The following is a 24,965-nucleotide window of genomic DNA, read 5'->3' as shown; positions in this document are numbered from 1 at the left end:
GTGGACACAGAGACCGGAGGGCTGAGGCTAAGAATAGGCCTGTCCACCCACGGCCGTCGGGAGCGGGTGAAGCAAGAGGACGGAGGTGGTGGCAGCCCTGGGACCCGAAGCAACACCGGCCACTAAGCCTGAGGTCAGGCCATTTCTCACTGCCCCGCCGCGGAGCGCCCTGGGTGTGCAGGTGGGGTTAAAGGCACAGCACAGCCGTTACATTTCAAGTGCCTGAATTCAGGGCCCTGCTCTTGTGCTTTACGAGCCCTGTGACCTTCACGAGTTAAAGTCTCTCAGCTCGTTTCCCCGTCTGTACAGTGGGGAGGATGACCGTCCGTATCCTTGTTGTGAGGATTAAACGAACGAAAGCATGACAATGATAAGTAATAAATGATAAATAATGATAATAATAAATAATTAACACATGATAATGATAAGTAATAAATGATAAATAATGATAATAATAAATAATTAACACATGACAATGATAAGTAATAAATGATAAATAATGATAATAATAAATAATTAACACATGATAATCATAAATAAAGGAGAAATCTTGAGCAAACTGAATTCTCCTTTAACTCGGGGATGATAATCAGTGTCTATCACTGTTATGATGTTTAAATTAATTCGTTCACGTAAAAAATTTAGAATGACCCCTGGCCCACAGTAGGAAATCAATAAGTGCCTTCTTCTTCACACATTTCATTGAGCACCTTCTAGGTGAAATGTGCTCTTTCAGGCAGAGCTTAGCAGACATAGCGTGGACATATCAACAGGTCCCTTCACGGGACATTGCTTCGTGTCCTTGTGAAGGAACTCCTTTTGCATCTGCTCGTACAGTTTTGTGTGTATGCATATACACATATATATGTATATGTATGTACACACAGGAGGTCAGAGAAAATCTCATTGACTGAACCTGAGTGGCCCTGGAGGCCGTGAGGAGCAAGCCCTACAGATATCTGGGGAAAGAACTTTCTAGGCCAGAAGAGCAGCCCTTGCAAAGGCCCTGGGGCAGGACCACGCCTGATACGTTCCTGGAACAGCCCGGAGGCCTGGAGCCTGGAGGGGGGGGCGCAGGGAGAGTGGCCAGCCATGAAGGCAGAGCGGTCAGGGCACAGGTCAGGAGGGCCTCGTGAGGCCACCGTAAGGATGGCCGTAGGGACTCTGGCTTTTGCTCTGTAAGGGATGGAGCCCTGGGTAGGTTCCCGGTAAAACAGTGGCCGGTGGTCTGCTTTGTTTAACAGAATCACCCTGGCCCTTGGGTTGAGACTAGAGAGATGGGGGGATGGTGTGGAGCGTGGCAGGGGGTGCATGGTGATGGGGGCTGGGACCAGGGCAGGTAGGAGCAAGCGCTCAGACTCTGTATCTATGTGGAAGGCAGGACCAAGAAGGGAGAGCAGTGAGCTGGGTGTGAGAGAAAACAGAAGCGCAGATGTGGAGCCTGAGGGACTGCACTAGTGGGTGGGGCAGGTCTGGGGCTGGCAGCAGAGTCCGGAGCGCAGCTGGGACGCCTACGAGGCATCAAAGTGGAAATGTCACCGGGCAGCTGGATTTAAGAGCCTGGAATTCAGGGGTGGGATCTGGGACTTGCTGACACACTGGTGGGTCTAGAGGTCTGCCGTGGCTCTCCTGAACGGCCAAGAGCCCCAGACAATGTCCTGGTCCCCATCCAGCTCCAGGCCCCTCAGAGAGGCACGTCTCAAAAGAGACAGGCATGCAGAGACCAGAGCTGCGACTGCGCAGCCAGGAGCGGGCAGACTCGTGCCTATTAATGAGTCCCCAGCGAGGGTCGGGCAGCCAAGCACCGTCACCTCGGAGCCGCTGGGAGCTGACACACAGCCCCTTCCTGGGCTAACTCACCTGCCAAGTTAGGGTTCCAAGAGACATGGCCAGCCAACGGTGAAAAGGTGACCTTGTTTAGTTTTCGCTTGTTGGGAGGTGAATCCATCTGCACACTGGGGGCGGCAGCCAGGGCAGGCTGCGGAAGAGGAAAGGCAACTGGCTGAGCGGTGCCAGCTCCGGCCCCACCGCCGGCTCCCCGCTCCCTCCCCCTGGGAAGTGGGGACCCTCTGAAGGGCCCTGCTTCCTCCCCACCTCTCTGCATGGGGATGGTTCAGACTCAAGGTGGCCTCCCATCCCTCTGCCTCGGATGGCCCGCTGATGAAATCCTGAAGCCTCCGGCCCCTTGCCCAATTCATAATCCCACTCTGCCCTGCGGTTGGGGGGCTAACAGCCCCCAGATGTCTGCCCAGGTCCTGCCTGGGAGCAGGAGGAAAGCGCTGCCTGGCCACGTCTCCCACGCTGGACACTGGGTCCCGAGCCGGGGTGCCCACTGCCCCTGCCCCCAGAGGACCCTCCAGGGGCCCGTCTCCTGCCGCCCCGTCCTGCTGGCTGGACTTGGTTGTTCCCTTTGTTGGGGAGCTTCCCCCTCGGCACGCACCCTGGGGACACCGGTCACGGTTTCCCTGGGCCTCACTCCTTAAAATCGTCTAAAACACAGAATCCACAAAATCTGGGCCGTGATCCACGACTCAGTTTGGTGGAAGAGGTCCAGGCCTGAGATCGGGATGCTCACACTTTTCCAGAGACCCCGGGCTGTGTCCCCTCGGAGCCCACCCCCGAATGGAGCGCCCCGGCCCCCAAAGCCGCAGTCCCCGGAGCCCAGGGCGGCCACCCCACCCACGGGCATCTGCCCAGCCTCACGCCCTGCCCCGGGGCCGCTGCCAGGGCCGGCGCAAGGGACGCCTCACCTGACACTCAGCGCCTCAGCTCTGGGGCCCACGCCTGTCCTGGGCATCGAGGCTCCAGGGGGCGCCGCGCTGGGTTCCAGGGCGGCCCCTGCAGGACAGGCGTGGGGGTAGCCCATGCGAGCTGCCCGCCCCGCCCCGTGGTGACCTGGGAAGTCCCCCCCACCCGACCCCATCCAGCTTGGGAGCAGAGGGGCTGTTTCTCCCCCCAGAACGGCTCCGCAGAGGCTCAGCCCCTCCCATCACTGAGCACAGTCTCAGGACCCCCAGGGGCTGCCGCGGCCCCGGGTCCTTCTCGGGGAGGGACCCCCAGAGCCCAGCTCCTCGGGCGCCGGGCGTAGGGGGACCAAGGAGCTTCAACTCCTGCTTCCATCCTGCCCGGGGATGCAGAGAGCTTCCCCCCACCCCCCCCACCCCCCCCCCCCGCCAGACGCCCACTTGTCCCCCCAGGGACCTGGCCAGGAGCTCTGCTCAGGAAATTCAGCACAAAAGAACCTTCCTCACCAGCTCGGCCTCACAAAGACAGACTTTATTGGAGTATCTTGCACGGAAACCCCACCGCTCCGGCCCCGCAGCCGAGGACACAGCCACTTCTCAGGTGCACCAGGCATCACACAGGACTGGTAAATTAATGCGAAGGACTTGCAGGCGTGGAGGGCACTAGCCCGAGGAGCCCTGCGCTCCGGGAGGACCCGGGTGGGCAGGGGGCAGAGGCTGTGCACGAGGGCAACGGGCTCAGACACCAACCGCAACGGAACAGCGTCCAAAGTCAACACGATGGGGCAGGTGGACCCAGAGCCAGGATGCTGCGGGCCGGGAGGAGCACAGAGATGCAGGCTTCCCCTCAGGCCCCTCCTTGCTCCCGACCCCTCGGCCGGGCCCCCCCGCCCCGGGCAGTGGGAGAACTGTGCCTTGTCCGGGTCAGGCCTCAAAGTTCTTAGAGCCTCGAGCTGTCTGTGTAGCCCCCGTCCTACAGACAGAGGGCGCCATGTGGGAAGATCAGCGCTTGGTGCGTCCAGCCCTCCCGGCCTCAGCTCAGCGGCTCTCTCCTGGGAGCAGGATCCCTATTTTGGGATCTGACCCGGCAGCAAAGGCCCAAGGATGAGAGCCCGGGACCACGGACGGTCTTAGCATGGCCAGTTTCCAGGCCTCAGGTCTCAGCACTAGGATGATTCATTAACATCCTGCAAGGCGGGTGTCCCCACGTCTGTAAAATCAAGGACTTGCCCTCCTTCAAGGAAATCCGGTCTCAGGGCAGAAGCACAGCTGAGTGGGGAGAAGGAGCAATGACACCCCTGGCCCTGGGAACACGCCACAGGGGGCGCCCTTCCAAAAGCACGTGTAAAGTACTGGCTTTTAGGATGATGACGAAAAGACATCAGAGGAAGCGGGGTGGTGGCCTGCAAGTCCTCAAGAGGCCCAGAGAAGGTGATCAGCTCCCGGCCAGGGCCTCCTGATGCTCCAGTCTGGAGAGGCCTCCAACCCAAGGCTCCTGGGTCTGGGTCGATGCTGGGAGCCTCAGGACAAGGGCGCACAGAGTGACAGGGGTCCCTACAAGGAAGTCACGGGGTCAGGAAAAGAGCAGGGCCCAGGAAGACAAGACTCTGCCAGGACACACTGACCTTTAACCTAGCTCTCGGTGCGTGCATCACAGAGCACATTATAGAGGGGAGGACTCGCCCCCAGGCCAGGCACCCCTACAGCCTGAGAGCTGGGAAATGGGGGATGGAGGTGCAGCCCCCAGCAGCAGTGGGGCAGGAGGGCCAGGGGCTGTTCTCTGGGGATGCGTCCCCTACCACACGTCTTGCACACGGAGACAGATGCTGTTAGTCAGAGGCAAGGCCTCGAGTCCGGTAGGCCTGTCTCTGGGGAATAAAGCATTGTCATATTACAGGGATCTTGGGGACAAACCACAAATATAAATCCTTAGGCCAGAGCTTCTGAACAAAAACTGGTAAAAAAAAAAAAAAAAGTCTCAGCTCCAGGTCATCGACCTGCGATGGGGGAGGGGAGCCGAAGAGGGCTTCAAGGGTGGGCGGTCTCAGCCCCAGCCCCGCTGGGAAGCAGTCTCTTCGGCCAGCCAGCCGCGGTGTCCGGAGCCCAGGGTCACACCTGGCTGATGATCTCTCCATTCTCAGGTACAAACACTTGCACGGGGGCCCCCTCAGGCGATCTCCGGAGCACACACACGGTGGGCACCTGCCCGGGCCAGGGGGAAAGGAGAGGTGGGTGAGCAAAGCAGGTAGAGACATCAGGACAGCAAGCCCGGCCACACCATCCTTGTCCCTTAAGGACGCTGACCAGGGGCAGCACTGGCCCAGCCACTCAGCCCTTGCCTCCCAGCAGGCTCTCTGTGCCCTTGTCCATTTCCACTCCAGCTTTCTTTGGGGTGTGACAGGCACCCTGACCTTTGCTCCACCCCCCCCCAAACCCAGCTCACTTCTCATCACCCTCCCCGTCTGGCAGGTTGGGATGGGCTGGGCCCGGGCCAAGGACAGGTCCAAGCTCGCAGGCATGGAAAGGCACGTCAGCTGGAGGGTGCGGCCTGGGACTGCGGCCAGGGTGCTGCCAGGCCCAGGATGCCAGCTGCAGCCCAGAGAACCGGGGGTGGGGGAGGGAGGTGCAGCTGGGCCCTGCCAGAATCTTGGATCTCAAAGAAGCAGCCTGTTGGGGACTTCTGGAGCACACCCGCTGCAGAGCCCTCCGTACCAGGGAGCAAGAATAAAGAAAGGCTCACTCAGCACTTCCCTGGCGGTCCAGTGGTTAAGACTCAGTGCTCCCAACGCAGGGGGCGTGGGTCCGATCCCTGGTCGGGAAACTAAGATCCCACATGCCACGCAGCCAAAAAAAAAAAAAAAAAAAAAGCTCATGCACAGCCCCCCCTCTTCCAGAAAGGAAAAACTGGGCACAGAAATCAGGGTGGTCGGGGCACTCCACCTATATGCTGCCCACCAACTCGGTCCCTGACCTCGGGGGCCCCAGGTGATAATAACACCACGTATTAGTACTTACTATGCATTGCTCTAATCATCTCACACATATTAACTCATTTAAAGTTCTTACTGCCCCTCTGTGATGGGTCCTTTAAGACTCCCATTTTACAGAGAGAGTGACAGAGGATCAGAGGAGTTAATAAACCTGCCCAATGCTGGCAGGGCTGAGACTTCAACCGGGGCCTGCGCACTTAACCATCAGTCACCCTGCTTCTCAGCTGGGTGGCGGGAGGAGAGTGGGGAGCGGGAGCTGGCTGAACGACAGTCACAGGTTCTGGCTCCTGCAAACACCCTGCCAGTCTCTCCCTCCGTCCTGGGCGCTCAAGTCGGGAGACTGGGGGGTGATGTGGATTGGCCTTGTGGTTATAAATAGAGGCCTATCTGTTTTGTAGATCATCGATGGAGCCATTAGGAAAAAAGGTCTTAGGTGTCTGGGAGGGTCACCTCCACTGGCGCACGTGGACACGCGCTCTAGACGTGCAGGCGAACTTAGGATGCCCCCAGGGTGAGTCTTCCTGGGGGCCTTCCAGAGCCGCGAGGAAATGCTCTGGGGCCTATTCCTCCGAGCTGAAAGCTGCCCGGCCACCGGACTGCAGGCTCTGCGCCTGCGCCCCGCCGCCCGATCACGGGACCTGGGAGGGCCATACCCGTGCGCGTACCTGCGTGCGCGCGAAGCTCTCGGCGCCAGGCGGCAGGCTGCGCACGCGGAAAGCCCCCTGGCGGTCCAGCGAGTGGGGGCGCGAGCTCCGGAGCCGTGCCCGCTCGTGCCACGACTTGAGCTCCTCAGACACGGCCGCCTTGCTGAGCCCGCGGCCCGCGGGGCTGTCGCGCAGCGAGGGCGTCCGGGCCACGCGGCCGTGGGCGGGCAGTGGGCGCTGCCAGCGCGGGGCGGCCGCGTCCTCGCCGCGGCCCGGGCCCCACTCGCCCCACTGGCCGGGCGGCGGGCGGCCCTCGGCCAGCACCAGGTAGCGCGCGGCCCTCAGGCAGGCGGGGGCGGGGGGCGGCCGGAGTCGGGGGCCGCGGGGCACGCGCGGGCGGGGCGGCGCGGGCGGGGACAGGGGCCGCAGGAAGGAGATGTCGGGGCTGCTGCTGCCGGGCGGCGTCGGGTGCGACAGGCTGGAGGCGTCGGAGCCGCTGTCCTCGGAGCACGAGTGGCAGGCGGGGCACGGCACGGGCGCGGGTGCAGTCACCGTGTAGTAAGTGGGGCGGCGCCGCGGGAGGGCGCTGCGACCCCTGCCGTCGGGGTCCGCGCGTAAGGGGTCGGTCCTATGGAGAGAAGAGGAGGCGCTGAGCCAGCCCTCCCTGCGCGGCGGGGAAGGCATCGCGCGTGCGCGGCCTCGGCCACGCCTCCCCACGTGCCCACAGCCTCCTGGCCCGGCGCGTCCTACACGCCCCTCCTGCACCCCACACCACTGCTCCACTGCGCGCTGGGGTTTGGGTCACGGAGGCCACAGCTGCTTCCTGCTCTCAGCCATCTCAGGTGCGAGGTGTCCAGTGGCATTTCATCCACACAATCTGAACGGGCGGACACCGTCAAGCATCCGAGGTGAAGGTGTGAAGCTGGCGTGTGGCCCCGAGGGACGACCACATGAAGGGAGGAGAGGGCGGGCCCCTCCACAGCCAAGGGCAGAGGCCTCAGGAGAAACCGCCCTGGGGCACCTGCATCCTGGACTTGCCGCCTCCAGACTGGGAGGCGGTGGTTTGTGCCCAGCTGCGCTGCTCTGTACGGCAGCCCCAGCCGACTAGGACAGGGCGGCCGCATGCAGCTGGCCCTCCCCAGGGCACCAGCTCCGGACAGCCAGCGGGGCTGGAATCCAGCCTCCCTCTGCCAGCACCCCGGGGGCAGGCCTGTCCGTCCAGAGGGGGCGCCTTTCACTAATCTGCACAAAGGCCCTGTGTGTAAAAAGGCCCCCCGGTATGTAAAGTATAAAATGCATTGCTGGACTCCAGCCCAGCGCTGCCCAGAAGCAAAGTTAACCTGACGGAAGAACCCAGCAATGTCCTGAGGGTACCCTGGGCTGTCGGACGGTGTGGCCGACACGGCCTGTCATAACTCGGTCACTGAAACGAGCACCAAACAGCAGGGAACTTGGAGCATTTAGTGGATTCTCATTATTCATGGGTTCTGTATTTGCAAATTCACCTACTGCTCAAATTGATTCGTAACCTCAAAATCAACACTCCTGGCACTTTCGTGGTCACGTGTGGACACACGCAGGGTGGTGAAAATTCTGAGTTGCCCAGCAGGCTTTCCCAGCTGAGGCTCTGAGTTCTGGGTTCAGCGCTCATACTATTCCCACAGTCTATTTAGTACCATGCTTTTCATATTTTTGTGCGTTTTGTTGGTGATTTCAGTGTTTAAAATGGCCCCAAAGCTGGTGCTGCAGGACCGTCTGGTGTCCTGAGCTCAAGGAAGCTGGGACGTAATTTACGGAGAAAATACGTGTTAGATGAGCTTCGTTCAGGCGTGAGATCTAGGGCTGTTGGCCCTGAGTTCAATGTTAATGCGTCGATGGTACGTATTAGATAAGGTGTCTTTAAACAGAAACCCCATAAAACAAGGTTACGTATTGATCCGTTTACAGACACATTGTGACCAGAAGCTGTAACCCTGTGTGTCCCTGGGAGCAGTGGTTCAGCGTTTGCACTCACCTCACAGGACATAACTACCCAAGTAATGAGAATCAACTATATGTCAGTTGAAAACGTGACCCGTCCATCGTCAAGAGACCAATAATAAAACAATCACAGACAACTACAAAAGTCTCTTCTAAGATACGCTCCTGCTCCCGCAGGAGAGTCTGCAGGGATGGGGAGAAAAGTGGAATCCGGTTGTGCAAAGAGACAAAACCGGAGTCTTTGGAAGAAAACACCTTGCTTCACAAGTGACTCGCCCTTGGCTTTGCTGGTTGGGGCGCAGCCTCTATTGAGAGGTGCGTGAGAAAAGATCCCAAGGAGAAGCCACTGCACAAGCCATGTGTCACCCACGGGTGTCCCACATAATCCTGGAAGCCACCACCCTCCGAACGTAAATTCTCGACGGTGGGTCTCGCCCCCTGCATCACTGGGGGGTGGCCTGTCTCTTACCTCAGGGGCTGTGACTGGCCCCTCCTGCCCTGCATCTCAGGGGTGGCCGGGGCACTGGTGCGGCCCTGCCGCTGCCCAGGAACGTTGCGGACGGCGACCACGTAGCAGGAGGCAGGGCTGGAGGCGCTGGGCCCATCCTGCGGGGTGCTGGCCGGGCTGCTGGAGATTGGAGGGATTGGAGACAGGTCAGCAGCGGGAATGCCTCCATCCAGGGGCTCCGGTGTGCGGAGGGATGGACTCACGCCTCCCCCCATCACACGCAGGATGGGGGTCTCCTGCACTGTGCCCCGCCCCTGCCCAGATCCCACCTGCTCCTGGCCCTCCCTTCCCCCCGCCTGACCTGGACTCGCTTCCGGGCTCGGAAGACTTCCTGGGCTTCTCGTAGGGGTGGTCCAGGCTTGTCTCCTTCCAGGGGCTGTTCTGGATGGGGGCCCTCTCCAGGCCCCCCGTGTCAAGGCCTGCTGGCTGCAGCCCCTCGAGGCTTTGGGGCGGGAGAGGCCGGGAAGGCGCATCTGGGGACTCTGGGGGAGGTTTTGGCACTTGAGATGCCTCTGCAGGTAAAGAAAACCCAGGAGGGCAGTGGTGGGGGAACCAGCCCAACTAGAACCTCCGTGGCCTGCGCCTGACTCGCCCTCCCGTGGCTGCTGGTCCGGCTGTGCCAGGCCATGGCTCTGGGCCCAGATGCTTCTAAACACTCTCTTCTCCTTTCAGACTTACTCCTTACAGCTCCATTTTACACCTGCCTCCTACAGGAAGCCTTCCCAGATTGACTCTCTTGGCTCACATGACTCCCCTTTCTAACCTTTGCTCCTGATGCCATGTCTGCAGCTAACCTCCTGTTTCCCTATTTTTCCTCTCACGCTGTGCCCACGTGTGCTGTTTCCTTGCTGGCCTGGGCCCTCCCCTGGGCAGGACCTCACCACCCTCTTGGTCCACCTTGACCCCTCAGCATCGTTAGGGTTTGTCACCAGGGTTCTCAATCTGCGGACTTGTGTTTTCTCCCTCAGTGCTACCCTCTTTTCGCAAAGAGCAATGACCGTGGCCCGATGGCTGAGGCTCTGACGGGTGCGTATTGAAGTAAAGGCTAAGTCCCAGGCAAAGGCAGGGAGGCCCGGGGCCCAAGCCTCTGCTGGAATTCGCCTTCCCCTCCCGGTCACAATGACTGAGCACCCGGACCGGCAAAGGGTCAGCACCATCCCCACTGTCACCCATGCACAGGGCACACAGGCATCAGTGTCCCGGCGGAGCAGACGCTGAGCCCAGCCCGGCTCCCGCCTCCTTTAGCTCGCTGAGAACTCACAGTAAACGCCACCCAAGCCCTGAGTTCTCGCGGAGGAGCCCAGCGCTCACAACAGCCCCTAAACCGCCCTCTCACCTTCCTCACGGAGCAGCCCGTCCAACAGGGAGCTGTCATCTGAGGCGCCGAGCTCTGGGGAGGCCAAAGGAGAGAGGAGGAGGTGAGGAAATGCCCCCGCAGACCTGGGGCATCAGCAGAGCTGAGCAGCCCAGGCCTGCCCCGCCCCTTTCCTGATAGCATCCTTTATCAGGAAATACCAACCATGTGTTCAGTACTGTGCTAGGTGTGAATTTATCACTTGGAAGGAGAAAGTAAAAATCAGTAAATAGGAGTGAGGAGACAGGAAACTCCATTTTAATCCTGGCTCTGCCATAAGCTTTGTAAACTTGAATGAGCCATTTCAATACTCTGGGCCTCTGGTTGCCCGTCTATTAAAAAAAAAAAGCCAGGCCTTCCTCTGGCAGTGTTTCCAGGCAGTGGAGGGGAAGGCAAAGAGTCATTTTGGAAGGCCCCTGGGGTAAAGAGATTTCTGCTAACTTTTGTATAGTCTTCTGATACCATAAATACAACTCAGCTCAAGCACCCCAAATCTGAGAACCCCTGCATTAGCAGCAGCAAGAGCAGTGAGAGCGGGAATTGCAGCTGTGGGGTTGTGGGGTCTCACAATGCAAGTGAGAGTCTGGCCGTCTGGGTCAGGAAGGTCCTTCCCTGGTGACAGGACAGCCACCTGAGGACATGGAGGGTGGCCCTTCCTCATGGGCAGCAGCAATCTGCACCGGGACCCAGGAAGTCAGAGGGCTCGAATTTGCCCTTGTCCTTAAAACACCGAAACTTCAGATGCTCGGTCTACACCTAACATGACCCGGATGGAACTCACAAAGCATTTTCAACTACATTTGAGAACACGGATGAGGGCAAACCGACAACAGCTAATTATTTCTCTTGGGCTTTTCTAAGTGCCTTATAATACATGAATTCACGTGCTCCTCGTAACAACCCTGTAAGGTAAGATTACCACCTCCATGTAGCAGCTCAGGACACAGAGGCTTGGAGGAGCTGATAACATAGCTTAGGGTCAAACCGCCAGAAGGTGGTTGAGTCAGATTCACACCCAGACAGTCTGACCAGAGTCTGGCTCTTCACCACCACCATTTATGGGCTCTCCTGTTAGCTGGCCCCTTTCATGCAGGGGTCATTAACCAGAAACTTCTAAGAAAAGTAGATTCAGATTCCAGCCATCTGAAAATCCTCTATAACAGAGATTGGCTGGTGGCAGGCCTGTGGGACAAATCCAGTTAACTGGCTGCTTTTTTTTGGCCGCACCGCGAGGCATGCGGGATCTTAGTTCCCTGACCCGTGCCCCCCGCAGTGGAAGCACGGAGTCTTAACCACTGGACCACCCGCGAAGTCCCTTTTAAAATTTTTTTCTTTTTCTGGCTGCTTTTGTAAATAAAGTTGTATTGAAACACAACTATGGGTTTGTTTACGTAATGTCTGGCTGCTTTCATGATACGATGGCCAAGCTGAGTAGTAATGACTGAGACCACATGGCCCACAAGCCTAAGACATTTACTCCCTGGACCTTTACAGAAGTTGGTCAACGTTTGCTCCTCAATTTAAATGAAACAGAACCTTTACACAGAGCAGTGTGTAAACGGTGCAGGGTCAGCTGCCCACGGAGCAGCCCCGGCTTCGCTCAGCTCACACCAGCCTGTGCTTTAGGGTTCAGCTGGGGAGACATCCTCTTATCTAATCCTGGTTCCCAGCCTCTGATCTTTTACAAAAACCTGGGGAACCGAGATGTTTATTTTTCACAAATGTCAACTTGAAGAAATTGTGGGACTGTTGCTGTCACGGTCCAGGGATGCCGGCGTCGGGGGCTGGGTATAGTCACGTGTTTTGGGTTTGACTTTATGGTCTGGGACAACAGCCATCACCCCCGGCTGTTTAATCACAGGTGGTTCGTGAGGGCTGCTCGCTGTCTTGGCCACGCTGCCACACAGCCCTGCTGAACTGCGCCCGGCCCTCGGCCCAGCAGCGGCAGGAGGACACCCCAGGCAGAGGCCATACTCACAAACGCTGGGCTTCCTCAAAGGCTGCACCGTCCAGTGCAGCAGCCGCTAGCTGCATGTGGCTATTTTAAATTAAATGAAATTACAGTTTTAGTTCCTCAGCCACACGGGTCACAATCCAAGTGCTCAGCAGTCCCACGCAGTGAGTGCCTGCCATATTGGACAGCACAGATCTGGAACGTTTCATCATGGAAGAACTTCTACCAGCGTTGCCAACACGGGTGCTGCTAATCAACAAATGCGTCCTGAGCACCTGTTACATCAGCTCGGTGCTGGGGGGCATTTCTCATCAGGCTCCCTGTGGTCAATTAGTCCCACAGCTGACCGCTCCCTGCCACCTGCAGAGGACCAGCTAATGACTGTCACCTGGTATAATTAGGTTCCAAATTGAGTAACCTGCGTGTGGAGACCAAGAGGGTGGGTGGATTTTTCTAACATTTTTTTGGTTAGTTTGCTTTTTTTTTTTTTCCTCTTTAATTCAAAACACCTTCCAGCTACTAATTATTTTTTCATACATCTTTATTGCTAGTTAATTTTTAATCCCTCTCTACTTCCTGCTCTCAGGGCGAGCCCAGCTGGCCAGATGAGCCAAGAGCAGGAAGTACCTGTCTAGAACCACCTCCTCCTGGGCTCCCAGGAGAAGACATTGCAACCCAGGACCTCAGGCCTCATCGACACAGGACACTAGACCCAGGACCTCGGGCCTCATCGACACAGGACACTAGACCCAGGACCTCGGGCCTCGTCGACACAGGACACTAGACCCAGGACCTCGGGCCTCGTCGACACAGGACACTAGACCCAGGACCTCGGGCCTCGTCGACACAGGACACTAGACCCAGGACCTCGGGCCTCGTCGACGCAGGACACTAGACCCAGGACCTCGGGCCTCGTCGACACAGGACACTAGACCCAGGACCTCGGGCCTCGTCGACACAGGACATCAGACTCAGGACCTCGCCTGGTCAGGACAGGACATTAGGCCCTGGACCTCGGCCTGGTCAGGACAGGACATTAGACCCAGGACCCCGGCCTGGTCAGGCCAGGGCTGCAGGTGGAGAGCAAGCCTGCCTCTCTGATCAGGAGGGTGGAAGCAGTCGCATGGCCGGGCCCCTTCCCCGCAGCTCTATGTCCCCTGCACTGAGCGCCCCCTCCCGGGACGGCTGGCCGGGCCCCTTCCCCGCAGCTCTATGTCCCCTGCACTGAGCGCCCCCTCCCGGGACGGCTGGCCGGGCCCCTTCCCCGCAGCTCAATTTCCGCTGGACTGAGCGCCCCCTCCCGGGACGGCTGGCCAGGCCCCTTCCCCGCAGCTCTATGTCCCCTGGACGGAGCGCCCCCTCCCGGGACGGCTGGCCGGGCCCCTTCCCCGCAGCTCTATGTCCCCTGCACTGAGCGCCCCCTCCCGGGACGGCTGGCCAGGCCCCTTCCCCGCAGCTCAATTTCCGCTGGACTGAGCGCCCCCTCCCGGGACGGCTGGCCAGGCCCCTTCCCCGCAGCTCTATTTCCGCTGGACTGAGCGCCCCCTCCCGGGACGGCTGGCCGGGCCCCTTCCCCGCAGCTCAATTTCCGCTGGACTGAGCGCCCCCTCCCGGGACGGCTGGCCAGGCCCCTTCCCCGCAGCTCTATGTCCCCTGGACGGAGCGCCCCCTCCCGGGACGGCTGGCCGGGCCCCTTCCCCGCAGCTCTATGTCCCCTGCACTGAGCGCCCCCTCCCGGGACGGCTGGCCGGGCCCCTTCCCCGCAGCTCTATGTCCCCTGCACTGAGCGCCCCCTCCCGGGACGGCTGGCCGGGCCCCTTCCCCGCAGCTCTATGTCCGCTGCACTGAGCGCCCCCTCCCGGGACGGCTGGCCGGGCCCCTTCCCCGCAGCTCTATGTCCCCTGGACTGAGCGCCCCCTCCCGGGACGGCTGGCCGGGCCCCTTCCCCGCAGCTCTATGTCCCCTGCACTGAGCGCCCCCTCCCGGGACGGCTGGCCGGGCCCCTTCCCCGCAGCTCTATGTCCCCTGCACTGAGCGCCCCCTCCCGGGACGGCTGGCCGGGCCCCTTCCCCGCAGCTCTATGTCCCCTGGACTGAGCGCCCCCTCCCGGGACGGCTGGCCGGGCCCCTTCCCCGCAGCTCTATGTCCGCTGCACTGAGCGCCCCCTCCCGGGACGGCTGGCCGGGCCCCAGGCGTGTCCTGACCGGCTCCCCACCCCCAACGAGCAGCATCATCGTCGCAATGCTGGCAGCAGAGCCACAGCCCTACACCGTCCACCACCCCACACCGCAGGCCTGTGGTCAGAGGAGCCCACAGGGCGGGGTGAGGCCAGACGGGACACAGGAGGGGCTGAGACACACAGACGGGGCCCAGCCCCCCCGCCCCCTGCCACCAGGACGGCAGCGAGCCCTCAGGGGCTTCCGTGCCCAAGTCAGCAGCTGCCTTTCAAGGGGCGGTCGCATCCTGGGCCCTGTCAGGAACGGAGGGAGGACGGAGGCCCCTCTCCACCAGAGCCGGTCGGCCAGGGGGTCGGCCGTCCTGCCTGGGTCTCCCCGTCGCCCGGGGTTACTGGGTCAGCTGTCGCGTGGAGGCCTCTCCTCCCTCGTCCTCCACTCCTGGCTGCCGGGGGGGACCTGGGAGGCGTCTGGACTCACCCTAAATTAGAGGCCACGTGCCCAACCGGGGCAGGAGGTGGCCTTGGCACAAAGCTGACCTGAGGGGCAGCGGTGGGAGCTGGGGAGCCCAGGTGGAAGCCCCAAATCCAGTTCAGCCCAACTCCCTGCGCCAGCTCCCTCACATGCACGGGAGGCCTGGGACCCAGGAGAGGCCTGGGGGAGGGCGAGCCCAATGCCCTGGGGCCGGAACGGACGGGAGGCCTCCAAGGACTGAACTGACAAATTGGGCTCAGGTCAGGAGAAAGAAAAAGCCACACGCAAGGGCCCAGAACCACTTGCTGGAAGAGGAACCGGCCTGGACGCATGATGTCCACTGATGCCGGGGCCTGGACGACTCGCTAGGTGCCGCACAGTCAGCGGGCGCTGGCCCCTGGGCGCAGGGACTAGACTAAGAGGCCCAGTAACTAGAGAACAGAGCGCAGGGGCCCCAGTCCTGACGGGGCGGCCCCAGATACTTCAGGGACGGTAGGTGTGCACTTCCACCAGAGCAGCCACGGGCAGCCACGGGCCCTGCAGCAGCGCAGCGAGCAGATATGCACAGAATGCGGGCCCTCGGCCGTGCTCACGGGTCGCACCGCCTGCCCTGTGGGCCTGGGATCAGGAGGGCTGGACAAGCCCTCGAGATAAGCCGAGGTCAGCCTGGGGATGCCTCCTGTCCAGGAGGTCTCCTGGAGGGCGTGGATTTCGAGGGAGGAGTGGCTTGTTTTCTAAGGAAATGGGGAGGGTCTCCGGGGAGGGCGATGGCTGGGCTGAGGCTTGTGGGGTTGCCACGGGTCAGGATGGCGTGGGGCGGACCGGGGAAGCAGGTTTCCCCCCCGACGGGACAGACGGGTCTGGGACCGGCCGCTGCTCACCTGGGCCTGGGGCCAGGGCGGGAGGGGCCCCGCTGCCTCGCTGCCACTCCCCCAGGCAGCGCTGCAGCTCCCGCAGCTTCGTCTCCTCCTGCTGCACCGCGTGCTTCCGCTGCCGGCGCGCCTGGCGGCCCAGGTTCCCCTCCCGGCACAGGCGCCGCGCCGCCTCGGCGATCTGCAGCTGCAGGGCCAGCTCCCGCTCCAGGCTGCTCAGTGGGTCCTGGGGGAGGGTGCAGTGAGCGACACCAGAACGGCCCAGCAGACGGCAGCGTCCAGGGCCCAGGCCCCCGAGCAGCCGGCCCGGGACCCACCCAGCAGCCTGACCCCGAGCCAGGCGGGGAGGGACTGAGGTGGACGCTTCCCTCCCACCCCAAAGGGCTGGGCAGACGAGCCACCCGTCACACCACGGGGAGGGACCCGAGGGCCCAAGCCACCCCACGGCCCTCCTCCCGTGCTGAGAAAGGGAGGACGGCCCCCGGAGCCAGAGCGGCCCGTCCGCACAGGCCACTGCCTCCTCCGGACCGGCTGCGCTCTTGGCTGGCCTTCTGCCCACAGGGGACTGAACCCCATGTCCTCCCTTGAGGTCCCAGCCCTCCTGGTTCTGGCGCCGGCACGGCTTCCCTGAGGCCACGTGGGCTACACGTTGGCGGGTGCCCCTCATCCACACGGAGCCAAGAGGCCTGAGCTGCGTGATGCTAGAGCAGAGACCCCTGCAGAGGGGAGGCAAGGCCTGGGGACCACAGCCGCCAGCCTCGGGGAGCAGGGGCGGCGCCCTGCAGCGCCTCACCTCTCTGTGCAAGGCCCACTCGTCCAGCTTGTAAGCGGCTCCGATCCTGCGGCGGACTTTGGGGGCCTTCTCCCCCGGTCTGAAGGGGTACTCTGCGGGCAAGATGCCCGTCAGCTCCTGCGGGGGAAGCGAGGTCATGCCAGGGCGCTCTGCACGCACCCAGCCCTTGGCCAAGCAGGAAGAGTCCGTCCGGCGGGCCCTGGGTGACCTGTGCCCGCCCTTCCCCAGAGGCCCCTGCCCACCTCCGCGCGTCCCAGCGTCCAGGGCTGTCCGTCGTCCGGGGATCTGCCCTGACCTGGCTACGGTCCCCCCAGGCGCCTCCATCCACTCGGTCCCCTGCAGCCCCTCCTCTGCCCGGCCCCATGCCCGGGCCCTGCCGGGGACAGCTGTCCCCTCGCTGTGCCATCCGGTGCCCCGTCTGACCCCCAGCACTCTCTCAGGACTGGGGCTCCCACTCCTCGGCACCGACAGCCCAGCACGCGGCTCCGGCGCCTGGGGTTAACCCCGCGCTCGTGCGCGGCGGGGCCCAGCCTCACCGCTTCCCGCAGGCAGAGCCGCCTCAGCTCCTGCAGGCAGGCCTCCAGCCGCTCCTCCAGGGCCCTCTGCTGCTTGCGCACCGCGTGGGTCAGCTCCTTCACGGGGGCCACCGGGCTGTCGGGGCCTGCGGCGGGGCGGGGCCGCGCTCAGGGGAGTCTGTCCCGGGCGCTGCTGGACGCCCCCTGGGCTGATGGCGCGCACGCGCGCAGACGGCCTCACGCCCGCCCAGGCTGCGGGCCGGCTGCCACCGCGGGCCGAGTCACACCCGAGAGACGGCATGTCCCCCGGCGGCCCGACGGCACCGTTACGGCTCGGAGGGACCGGCTGCCCCTCGGCCACGTGCCTGCCCCTCGGCCACGTGCGGTGCTGTGGTCAGAGCCCGTCCCTTCCCGCCCGGCCCCTCCCAGCCGCCACCCACGGCAGGCGCCTTCTTCCCTGGCTCCTCCTCCTCCTCTCTCTCCCGCACTCTCTCTCTCTCACACTCACACACACACACACACACACACACACACACACACACGCCTCTTCTCTCTCTGTCCAAACCAGACCCGACTGGGCCCATCGGCTCGGGCCAACCTGAGCCACGGCTCCTTCACGCGAACCAGATAAGAGTTTTCAGCTTCTTAGGAATCACGGGGCCAGAGCTGAACACGGCAGGTAGCTGTTCAGACAGGATCGACACTCCAGGCCAGATCCCCCCACCCAGCCAGGGAGGAAAACTCCCAGCCCTCCCAGGGTCTGCACCCCCCTTCCCCGCACAGCGGCCTCCCCACCGCCCCCCCCCCTTGGGCCCCTCAGCCTGGCCGGGCCTGGAGCCTGGGACTCGAGGAGTTGGTGGGGTCGGGGGGGCCCGAAGCCCTCACCGGACTGCAGGATGATGCCGCTGTCGGTGTCGCTGACCTCATCCTTGCTCTCCATGGTGGACTTCTGGGAGGAGGGGGCACAGAGGAGGAGGGGCCGACACCCTTCCCAGCCTGGGCCAGGATGTGCAGGTAGCCTGGAGTTTCCCCAGCTTTTAAAAGAACAACAAAAAATGATACATGTAAACCCCCTTGCCTCCAAACAGAGCTGTTGAGTCAGGTGGGTGAGGCCGGGAGATGTGGCGTGAGGCCCATGCTTCCGGGGGAGTGAGTCTGGGATGGGGGTGTCAGTGCTGGGGAGCTGCGGACAGAAGGCTCTGTGGGCCTCTCCAGCGCACCTGCCCTGGGCCCAGGCTGGCCTCCTGCCACCTCCTTCCTAGAGAGACCTCCAAGCCCAGGGGGTGACAGCAGTGGTGGCCACAGGGACCACGATACTGGGAGAAAGACCATAAGGAGAGGAGCAAAGAGAGAGGATGAAAAGGAGGGGACAAGAAAAAGGTGGGAGGACAAGTCAAGGAGGAAGGGAAGGAGAGGAGGGAGGGGAAGCGTCTGTGCCAGGAGGGAGGCGCGGCTGACGGTCCTCAGCCCGAGACCCATCCCGCTGCCCCCGTGGGTGAGGGCACTGGGCACTCAGCCAGGCCCTGTCCCGAGGCCCACAGCCCAGGCTGCCTGCTGTCTGTCTGCACTAGGCGGTCCACCCGAGGGCAGGTGCCCAAAGCCGTGAGCCAACTCCCGGGCCACCAGCTATGCCTGGGAGGCCCCTCGAAGGGGAGGAGGCCCGGACCCCACACCCCACAGCCGGGAGAGAGGCAGCGCGCACGTGCGTGTGTGTTGGGCGCGTGCTGCCGGGGCTGGAGGGGTGACCAGAGTCGAAGCTGCCCGAAGATGGGAAGGAGACCACGGCCACCCTGCTTGCCCGGGCTGGGCACACGTGTGCAGCTCAGGTACAGTTCCAGGTGTGCATCTGCCAGCAGCAGTCACCCCGGCCGCACCTGCTGGCGCCCCCTCTCTCCTGGCCAAGTCTGCACCCCTGCTCAGGGTCCCAGCTGGCCAGGACCTGGCAGCAGCTGGCTGGAACCAGGGTGGGGAGTGCGGGCGGGGCCCCGGCAGGCGGCCTGGAAGGAAAGCCCAGCCACCTCTTCCCTGAGTCAGCCATTGAGCAACAGTCCATAAGTCCTTCGGAGGCTCTGTCTGGAGCTTATCCTGCTTCTCCTCAGGGCACCACTGCTGGGCGGGGGAGGTGGGCTCCTCAGCCAGTGGGAGAGAAGGAGGCCTGGGGAAGCTGAGCCCGCAGCCAGGCCCGTGGGGGAGGGACCGCTGACGGCCAGGCCCCAGGAGCACCTCTCTGCCCATGGACAGCTTTACGGACCTACGTAAACAACACAGCCTATCAGAGCACCTTGGGCATCAGTTAAAAACCTCGCCCTGAAAACAATAGGTACCTGCACTTTGGAGTTTCAGTTCTCCAAGGAAGTGTAGAGAGTGGAGGGTAGGATTTTTTTTTTTTTTTTTAAAGTCTATATGGGGCCTTTGCAAAGATGCCAAGGAGAGAGCCTGGCCACATGTTCTGGGAACCGAGACCAGGGTACCTGGCGTGAGTTAGCTCTGCCTGGTCCACCCTCCCAAACCCTCATCCCTCCTGGAGATGGAGCGGGACAGAGGGCAGGCGGCTCCCCCGCCGCTCGCTGCACAGCCCTGGGCAGCCTGTGGGCCCCCCCAGCAGCCAGGGGCAGGGCCCCGCCAGAGCGAGGAAGCAAGGCCGTCCTAGCACGTCTGCTTGGACGAGGGAGGGGGTGATGGGGGAGGGAAGCCATCAATTACTCACACTTACTAATTAATAATTAACCATTAAGGAGCTGCCTCGGGAAGCTCTGACAACTCAGCCCTGCCTCTCCTGCTCTTGCCTGTTGCAGAGTGAGCAGCAATGGCGGGGACCGAGGGGTGGCCCGGCACAACGGCCCCCTCAGCCCCTTCCTCCCTCTGGCCGGGGTCGGGGGCAGGCCTGCTCCAAGTAGGGCAAGAGAGCACGGACCAGAGGTTGGAAGCCTCAGATTCCAGCCTGGGTCCTGCCATCACCTATGTGATCTTAGGGGAGCTCACCTCACCTCACCTCACCTGGCTGGGCCTTCCGTCCTCACAGGCACGGTGAAAACTGCACGGTACCTGGGGCCCTGGCCAGTCCCCATACTGAATCTGGATAGCGCCAGGCTGAGCAGGAAGGACCCACACACGTGCAGCCCACTCGTCTGCCCCTCCGGAGGCGGCCCTGCAGCTTCGGGGACCCTGTCCCAGGGCCCGCAGGCTCCCGCGGGTGTTGAAGGCTTGGCTTTCAGATAAAGGCAGTTCCGGGAACATCCCGCCCCTCCGCATGGGAATCCCTCCCTGCCCTCCAGACCCGCAGCCCCAGGTGGCAAGCCCCGTCCACCCCGGAGAACAAGCGAACGAACGCGAACGACGTCCCCAGGAAAAGGCAGAGGAGGACAGAAGGGGAGGAAGGGGAGCGCCGTGCATTTTCCCTCCGGCTGAGCCACTGGGACCCTCTCCCGTCACAAATGTGGCCCCAAAGAGAGGCCCTGGGCCTCCCTCGTCCCGGCCTTCCCCACTCCCGTGGAAACTGAGGCCTGGGAACTACAGCGCCGGGAACTCATCCGAGCCCGCCAGCACCCCCATCACCCCTGTGCCCTGTGGCTGACGGCCACTGCTGGGCCCCCCACCCCTAGGCCGGCTTGCCCCTCGCCCCAAAGACCCGCTCCAGCTGCCCCACCCTCACCTGCTTCCAGCTCTTAGTCCAGGAGTCCGGGAAACGCCCCCTGGTCCCAAGTCAGGGGACCGAGGGGCCTGGCATGTCACCTCAGGGTGTCCCAGGCCGCCCTGGGCTCTCTGACCCGGTTCCGCTCCACACCGATGGCCGGTGGCTGTCCCTCCCCCGGTCCCGCCTGTGTCCCTCCCAGGCTGCCCGGCCAGGGGAACCAGGTTGCTTGTTCCGACTTGAGTCAGAGGGAGGAGCGGGTGAGCAAGCCCTTCCCAGAACAGATCCTGCTGCACAGGCAGCTCGGGCCTCTGCACTTCCGGGGGCTGCGGGGGCGGGAGAAAGGGGCTCCCCTCAGAGGAACCCCAGAAGAAGGCAGCCGGGATCAGGCCTTCACGGCCTCAAGGGCCCCCCCTGCCCTGGGCTGAGCCGTCTGCCCCCCCCCCCAGATTCCGGCTCCGCGCAGCGCCCAGAGCGGGCGAAGTTCCCGGCGCGTGGGGAGCACCAGCGAGAAACCTCCACGCTGACAAGGAGGGTCCCTGCTCCCCAGACCCTGAAGCGGGGCCAAGGCCAGATCGGATTAGAAACTCCGGGCCGGGCCGTGACCCCGGCACTCCACGCGGGGCGGCTCTGGGGTCCCAGACAGGCCAGGCCGTTCTGATCACAGACATTTCCCTCCAGAATCATCATGGCCGCCACCTCCCTGTTTATCATTTACAACCATCCCTCCACAGGGCCCATGGCGCATTGACCTGGACCCCAGTCCTCTCCCTAGTCCACAGGAGGGCCACTGGGACCCCGGGGTCTAAGCCCACTCCCCAACCACCGGGGGCCAGAGACCAAAATGGAACTTGTTCCCGACAAGCAATGAGCCTCTGGGTCTCCACCCCATTGACCTTCAAGCAAAACCAACAGTTTGGAATTCAGCCTATTTCACTGGGGGAAGCAAGGGGCAAAGACACTGTTACCCATCACCAGGAGGCAGGAAAACAGACAGTGCCGCGCAAGAAGGAGACCCCTCAAGGCTTCCCCCAACACCTCCTTTTCTCACCACGCCCCTCACCCTGGGATCCCAGCACTCACGCATCTCCAGTTGCTCCCCTCCCCCAGCCCCAAGAACACCTCCCCAGCCCCAAGACCACCTCCCCAGCCCCCAGTCCAAGGACCACCTCCGTAGCCCCCAGCCCACCTCCCCAGCCCCAAGACCACCTCCCCAGCCCCAAGCCCACCTCCCCAGCCCCAAAGACCACCTCCCCAGCCCCAAGCCCACCTCCCCAGCCCCAAGCCCACCTCCCCAGCCCCAAGACCACCTCCCCAGCCCTAAAGACCACCTCCCCAGCCCCAAAGACCACCTCCCCAGCCCCAAAGACCACCTCTCCAGCCCCAAGCCCACCTCCCCAGCCCCAAGACCACCTCCCCAGCCCTAAAGACCACCTCCCCAGCCCCAAGACCACCTCCCCAGCCCCAAAGACCACCTCCCCAGCCCCAAGCCCACCTCCCCAGCCCCAAGACCGCCTCCCCAGCCCTAAAGACCACCTCCCCAGCCCCAAGACCACCTCCCCAGCCCCAAAGACCACCTCCCCAGCCCCAAAGACCACCTCTCCAGCCCCAAGACCACCTCCCTAGCCCCAAAGACCACCTCCCCAGCCCCAAGCCCACCTCCCCAGCCCCCAGCCCCAAGACCACCTCCCCGGCCCCAAAGACCACCTCCCCAGCCCCCAGCCCCAAAGACCACCTCCCCAGCCCCCAGCCCCAAGACAACCTCCCCAGCCCCAAAGACCACCTCCCCAGCCCCAAGCCCACCTCCCCAGCCCCCAGCCCCAAGACCACCTCCCCAGCCCCAAAGACCACCTCCCCAGCCCCAGCCCCCAGGGCAGAGATGACTGAGGAAGTCACCCCCCCAACCATCTTCTGTGGAGCTGTGTCACCAACACAGGCAGCCTCCCCACTGCCCCTGCACACACACCCAGCTCCCCTCACATTCCTGTGCACACCCTCTGTCCAAACAATGTGAGCCCCGAGCCCTCCAGGCTGACTACCGCCTTCTTTCCCCAGGCTGAGGCTGAGGGGCCCCAGCAGGGGACAGGCCCCCTGTGCTGGGGGGCCTGCTCTGGGTCTCCCAAAGAGCCCGCAGCCCTTCCCTTCCCCCCCTACAGGTTTGTCACTGTCTTCCCACAACAAACAGAGGAATTGACTCTGACGCTGGCACCCAGCCTCCACCTTGCCCATCCCCCAGCTCGGGGGGGGGGGGGGAGGGAGTGATGGAAGTTTCTAGAATCAACTCACAGCGTATTTTTTAATGCATAAAATAAGATGAAGAGAATCACTAAGATAATGGATTATATTAAATACAGTTCTAAAAACAGTAAAACATAGTAATCTATATATGTTTCTTTACTAACATTAAACAGGATCTAGTAGTGGGCAATTCCGTAGCAATGACGATGGTAAATGATGTTTCATGACCGATGGTAAACCAGGTTTCAAGACAGCTGTCACAACTGCACTGTGATATGAAACCCTCTGTGGTGTCTATTAATGGCAAATCACAGGTACTACCAATGGTTTCAAGGCAATGCTAAATGTCAGTAAAGGTTAGTGAAAAATAAACCCTTCCCATCCGAGTACATGACCCTCTGAATGCTATCCACAGATGCTTGGGTGCCCATGGACCCAGTTAAGAAACCCTCCCTCAGGTAACCACCCCCATCTCTGAGCTCAGGGAGAGAAGGGCAGAGGACCGACCAATCTCCGCGTTGACCCTCTGGAATCCTCAAAGACCCCTTGTTCCCTCAAATTCACACGCAGCATTTCCCAGCCCAGCAGGATCTGAGGCTTGGAGTGGGACCAGCCAACCAACTCTCCCAAGAAGCCCAGGGCCATGGATCTCCCTGGCTGTCATGCCCTTCAATTCAAAATATCCAGAGTGGGCCTTCCAGAGGCCTGCTGAGAACGTGGGGTTCAGCACCCTGCTCCCAGCCGGTGCCCCAAACCCCAACTGCACCGCATCATCACCAAGACCACCAGGTGGTGAGGAAGTGGGGTTTCCCCACACACTTGGAATCTGATCGTTGAAAGAAGGGAAAAAATTGCATCTCTTTAGGGTTTTCGTCTCGTAAGGAAAAGTCCTGAATCAGAAAACTCTTGCACCTCCTGCATCCACCCACTCTCCATTATTTTTGTTAAGTTCCTCCTTTAAGTTTCCTGTGATACATGAGATCGGAAGTCAAAGCAAGGGCCCGACCTGATGCCCCAACCAGCACCCAGCAAAGAAGAGTCTCAGGCGCTCCTACAATTTCACTTAAACCATTAAGGAGCCAATGGTCGGCTGCTCGAGCCAAAACAGTGAAAAGAGAAAGGAGGGAAATATCCCGGGACCCTCCAGGCGAGGGGGGCGGGAGATGGTTCCTTAAACTGTTTTCTTTCCCCTCTCCTCCCTTCCCAGCGGGAAAGGTGCTCGCCTCCAGCGAGCGACTGTGGAGCGGGCTGGGACAGGGGACTCCACGACGGCCTGGAATGCGCCCTGTTATCAGACCTCTAGGCTCTCCTCAAAAAGCCCCTTTGTCCGGTCCACCCTGCTCCCCTCCCCCACCGCGCCCTCCGCGTCCAGGCGGCCCGAGACTCGGCTCCTTTTGTCTGCCTTCCCGGAACCTGCCAGGGGATCCACAGGCGTGGGGAAGGTCGGAGGAGAAAGGTCGAGGAGACGGAAACATGCATTTTCGGTAGGAACTCGGAATTCCCACCCCCCGGCAAATTCCCCCCATTCCCCGCAGGGCCCCCTCCTCTAAGGCGGAAGACTGTGGGTTAGGGGCTCGATCCCCCCGGCTCCCGCGTCGCGCCCCGGCGCTCCCCCTTACCTGTCCCATGGAGATCCCTCGCCGCCCGCCTGCCCCCGCGCCCCCCGCGCGCGCCTCGCAGCCTCGGGACCTGCTCGTCCAGGCCAGCTCTCCTCCCCCCGCGACTCCTCCCGGCCTCCCCTCCCCGGAGGTATTTCATTTAACTTCGGCATTTGCAGCATCCCAAATGTTAAAGATCCCAAGACATCTGTCCCCTGGGGCGTACCAAGGCCCAGAGGAGAGAGGGGAAAGACGCAGGAAGGGACCCGGGATTCCGATCCGGGAGCCGGGGCGGGGCCGCGCGTCGGGGCGGGGAGGTGCCCGCGGGGGTGGGCGTCCCGCGGGGACCCGGGCGCGGGGCGAGGCCGGCCCCCTCTTCCCGCTTCCGGACGCGCGCGCGGCGGGACCCCCCCGCGCCGCCAGTTCCCGCGGCCCGGCGGGGGAGGCTCCTCCCGGACCGGGGCCGCCTTCCCTCCGCGCGCTCCGGCCGGCCCGG

The 24,965-nt window shown here is 62.2% G+C and overlaps 1 protein-coding gene across 3 annotated transcripts; it reads right to left on the bottom strand.

The window, feature by feature from the left end:
* Positions 1-1,888: 1,888 nt before the first annotated feature.
* INAVA (innate immunity activator) lies at positions 1,889-24,684 on the bottom strand. Of its 3 annotated transcripts, none has more exons than XM_059906216.1 (11): positions 24,491-24,684; positions 17,888-18,036; positions 17,024-17,148; positions 16,488-16,604; positions 15,704-15,920; positions 10,203-10,256; positions 9,168-9,378; positions 8,828-8,986; positions 6,400-7,006; positions 3,252-4,946; positions 1,889-1,978 (listed from the first exon to the last, which is right to left on the bottom strand). In XM_059906216.1, exons 1-10 carry the CDS (start codon positions 24,649-24,651, stop codon positions 4,854-4,856), a joined length of 1,893 nt encoding a protein of 630 aa, XP_059762199.1. In that variant the 5' UTR covers positions 24,652-24,684; the 3' UTR covers positions 1,889-1,978; positions 3,252-4,853. The 3 variants fall into 3 exon arrangements, with proteins under 3 accessions (XP_059762199.1, XP_059762180.1, XP_059762190.1); XM_059906197.1 differs by lacking the exon at positions 24,491-24,684 and adding an exon at positions 20,655-20,859; XM_059906207.1 differs by lacking the exon at positions 24,491-24,684 and adding an exon at positions 20,000-20,034.
* Between the last annotated feature and the right edge of the window lie 281 nt (positions 24,685-24,965).

The sequence above is a fragment of the Balaenoptera ricei genome, chromosome 1 (assembly GCF_028023285.1).
Source record: "Balaenoptera ricei isolate mBalRic1 chromosome 1, mBalRic1.hap2, whole genome shotgun sequence".
NCBI lineage: Eukaryota > Metazoa > Chordata > Mammalia > Artiodactyla > Balaenopteridae > Balaenoptera > Balaenoptera ricei.
The sequence above is the reverse complement of the archived record's forward strand: the minus strand, read 5'-3'. Positions and strand labels throughout refer to the sequence as shown.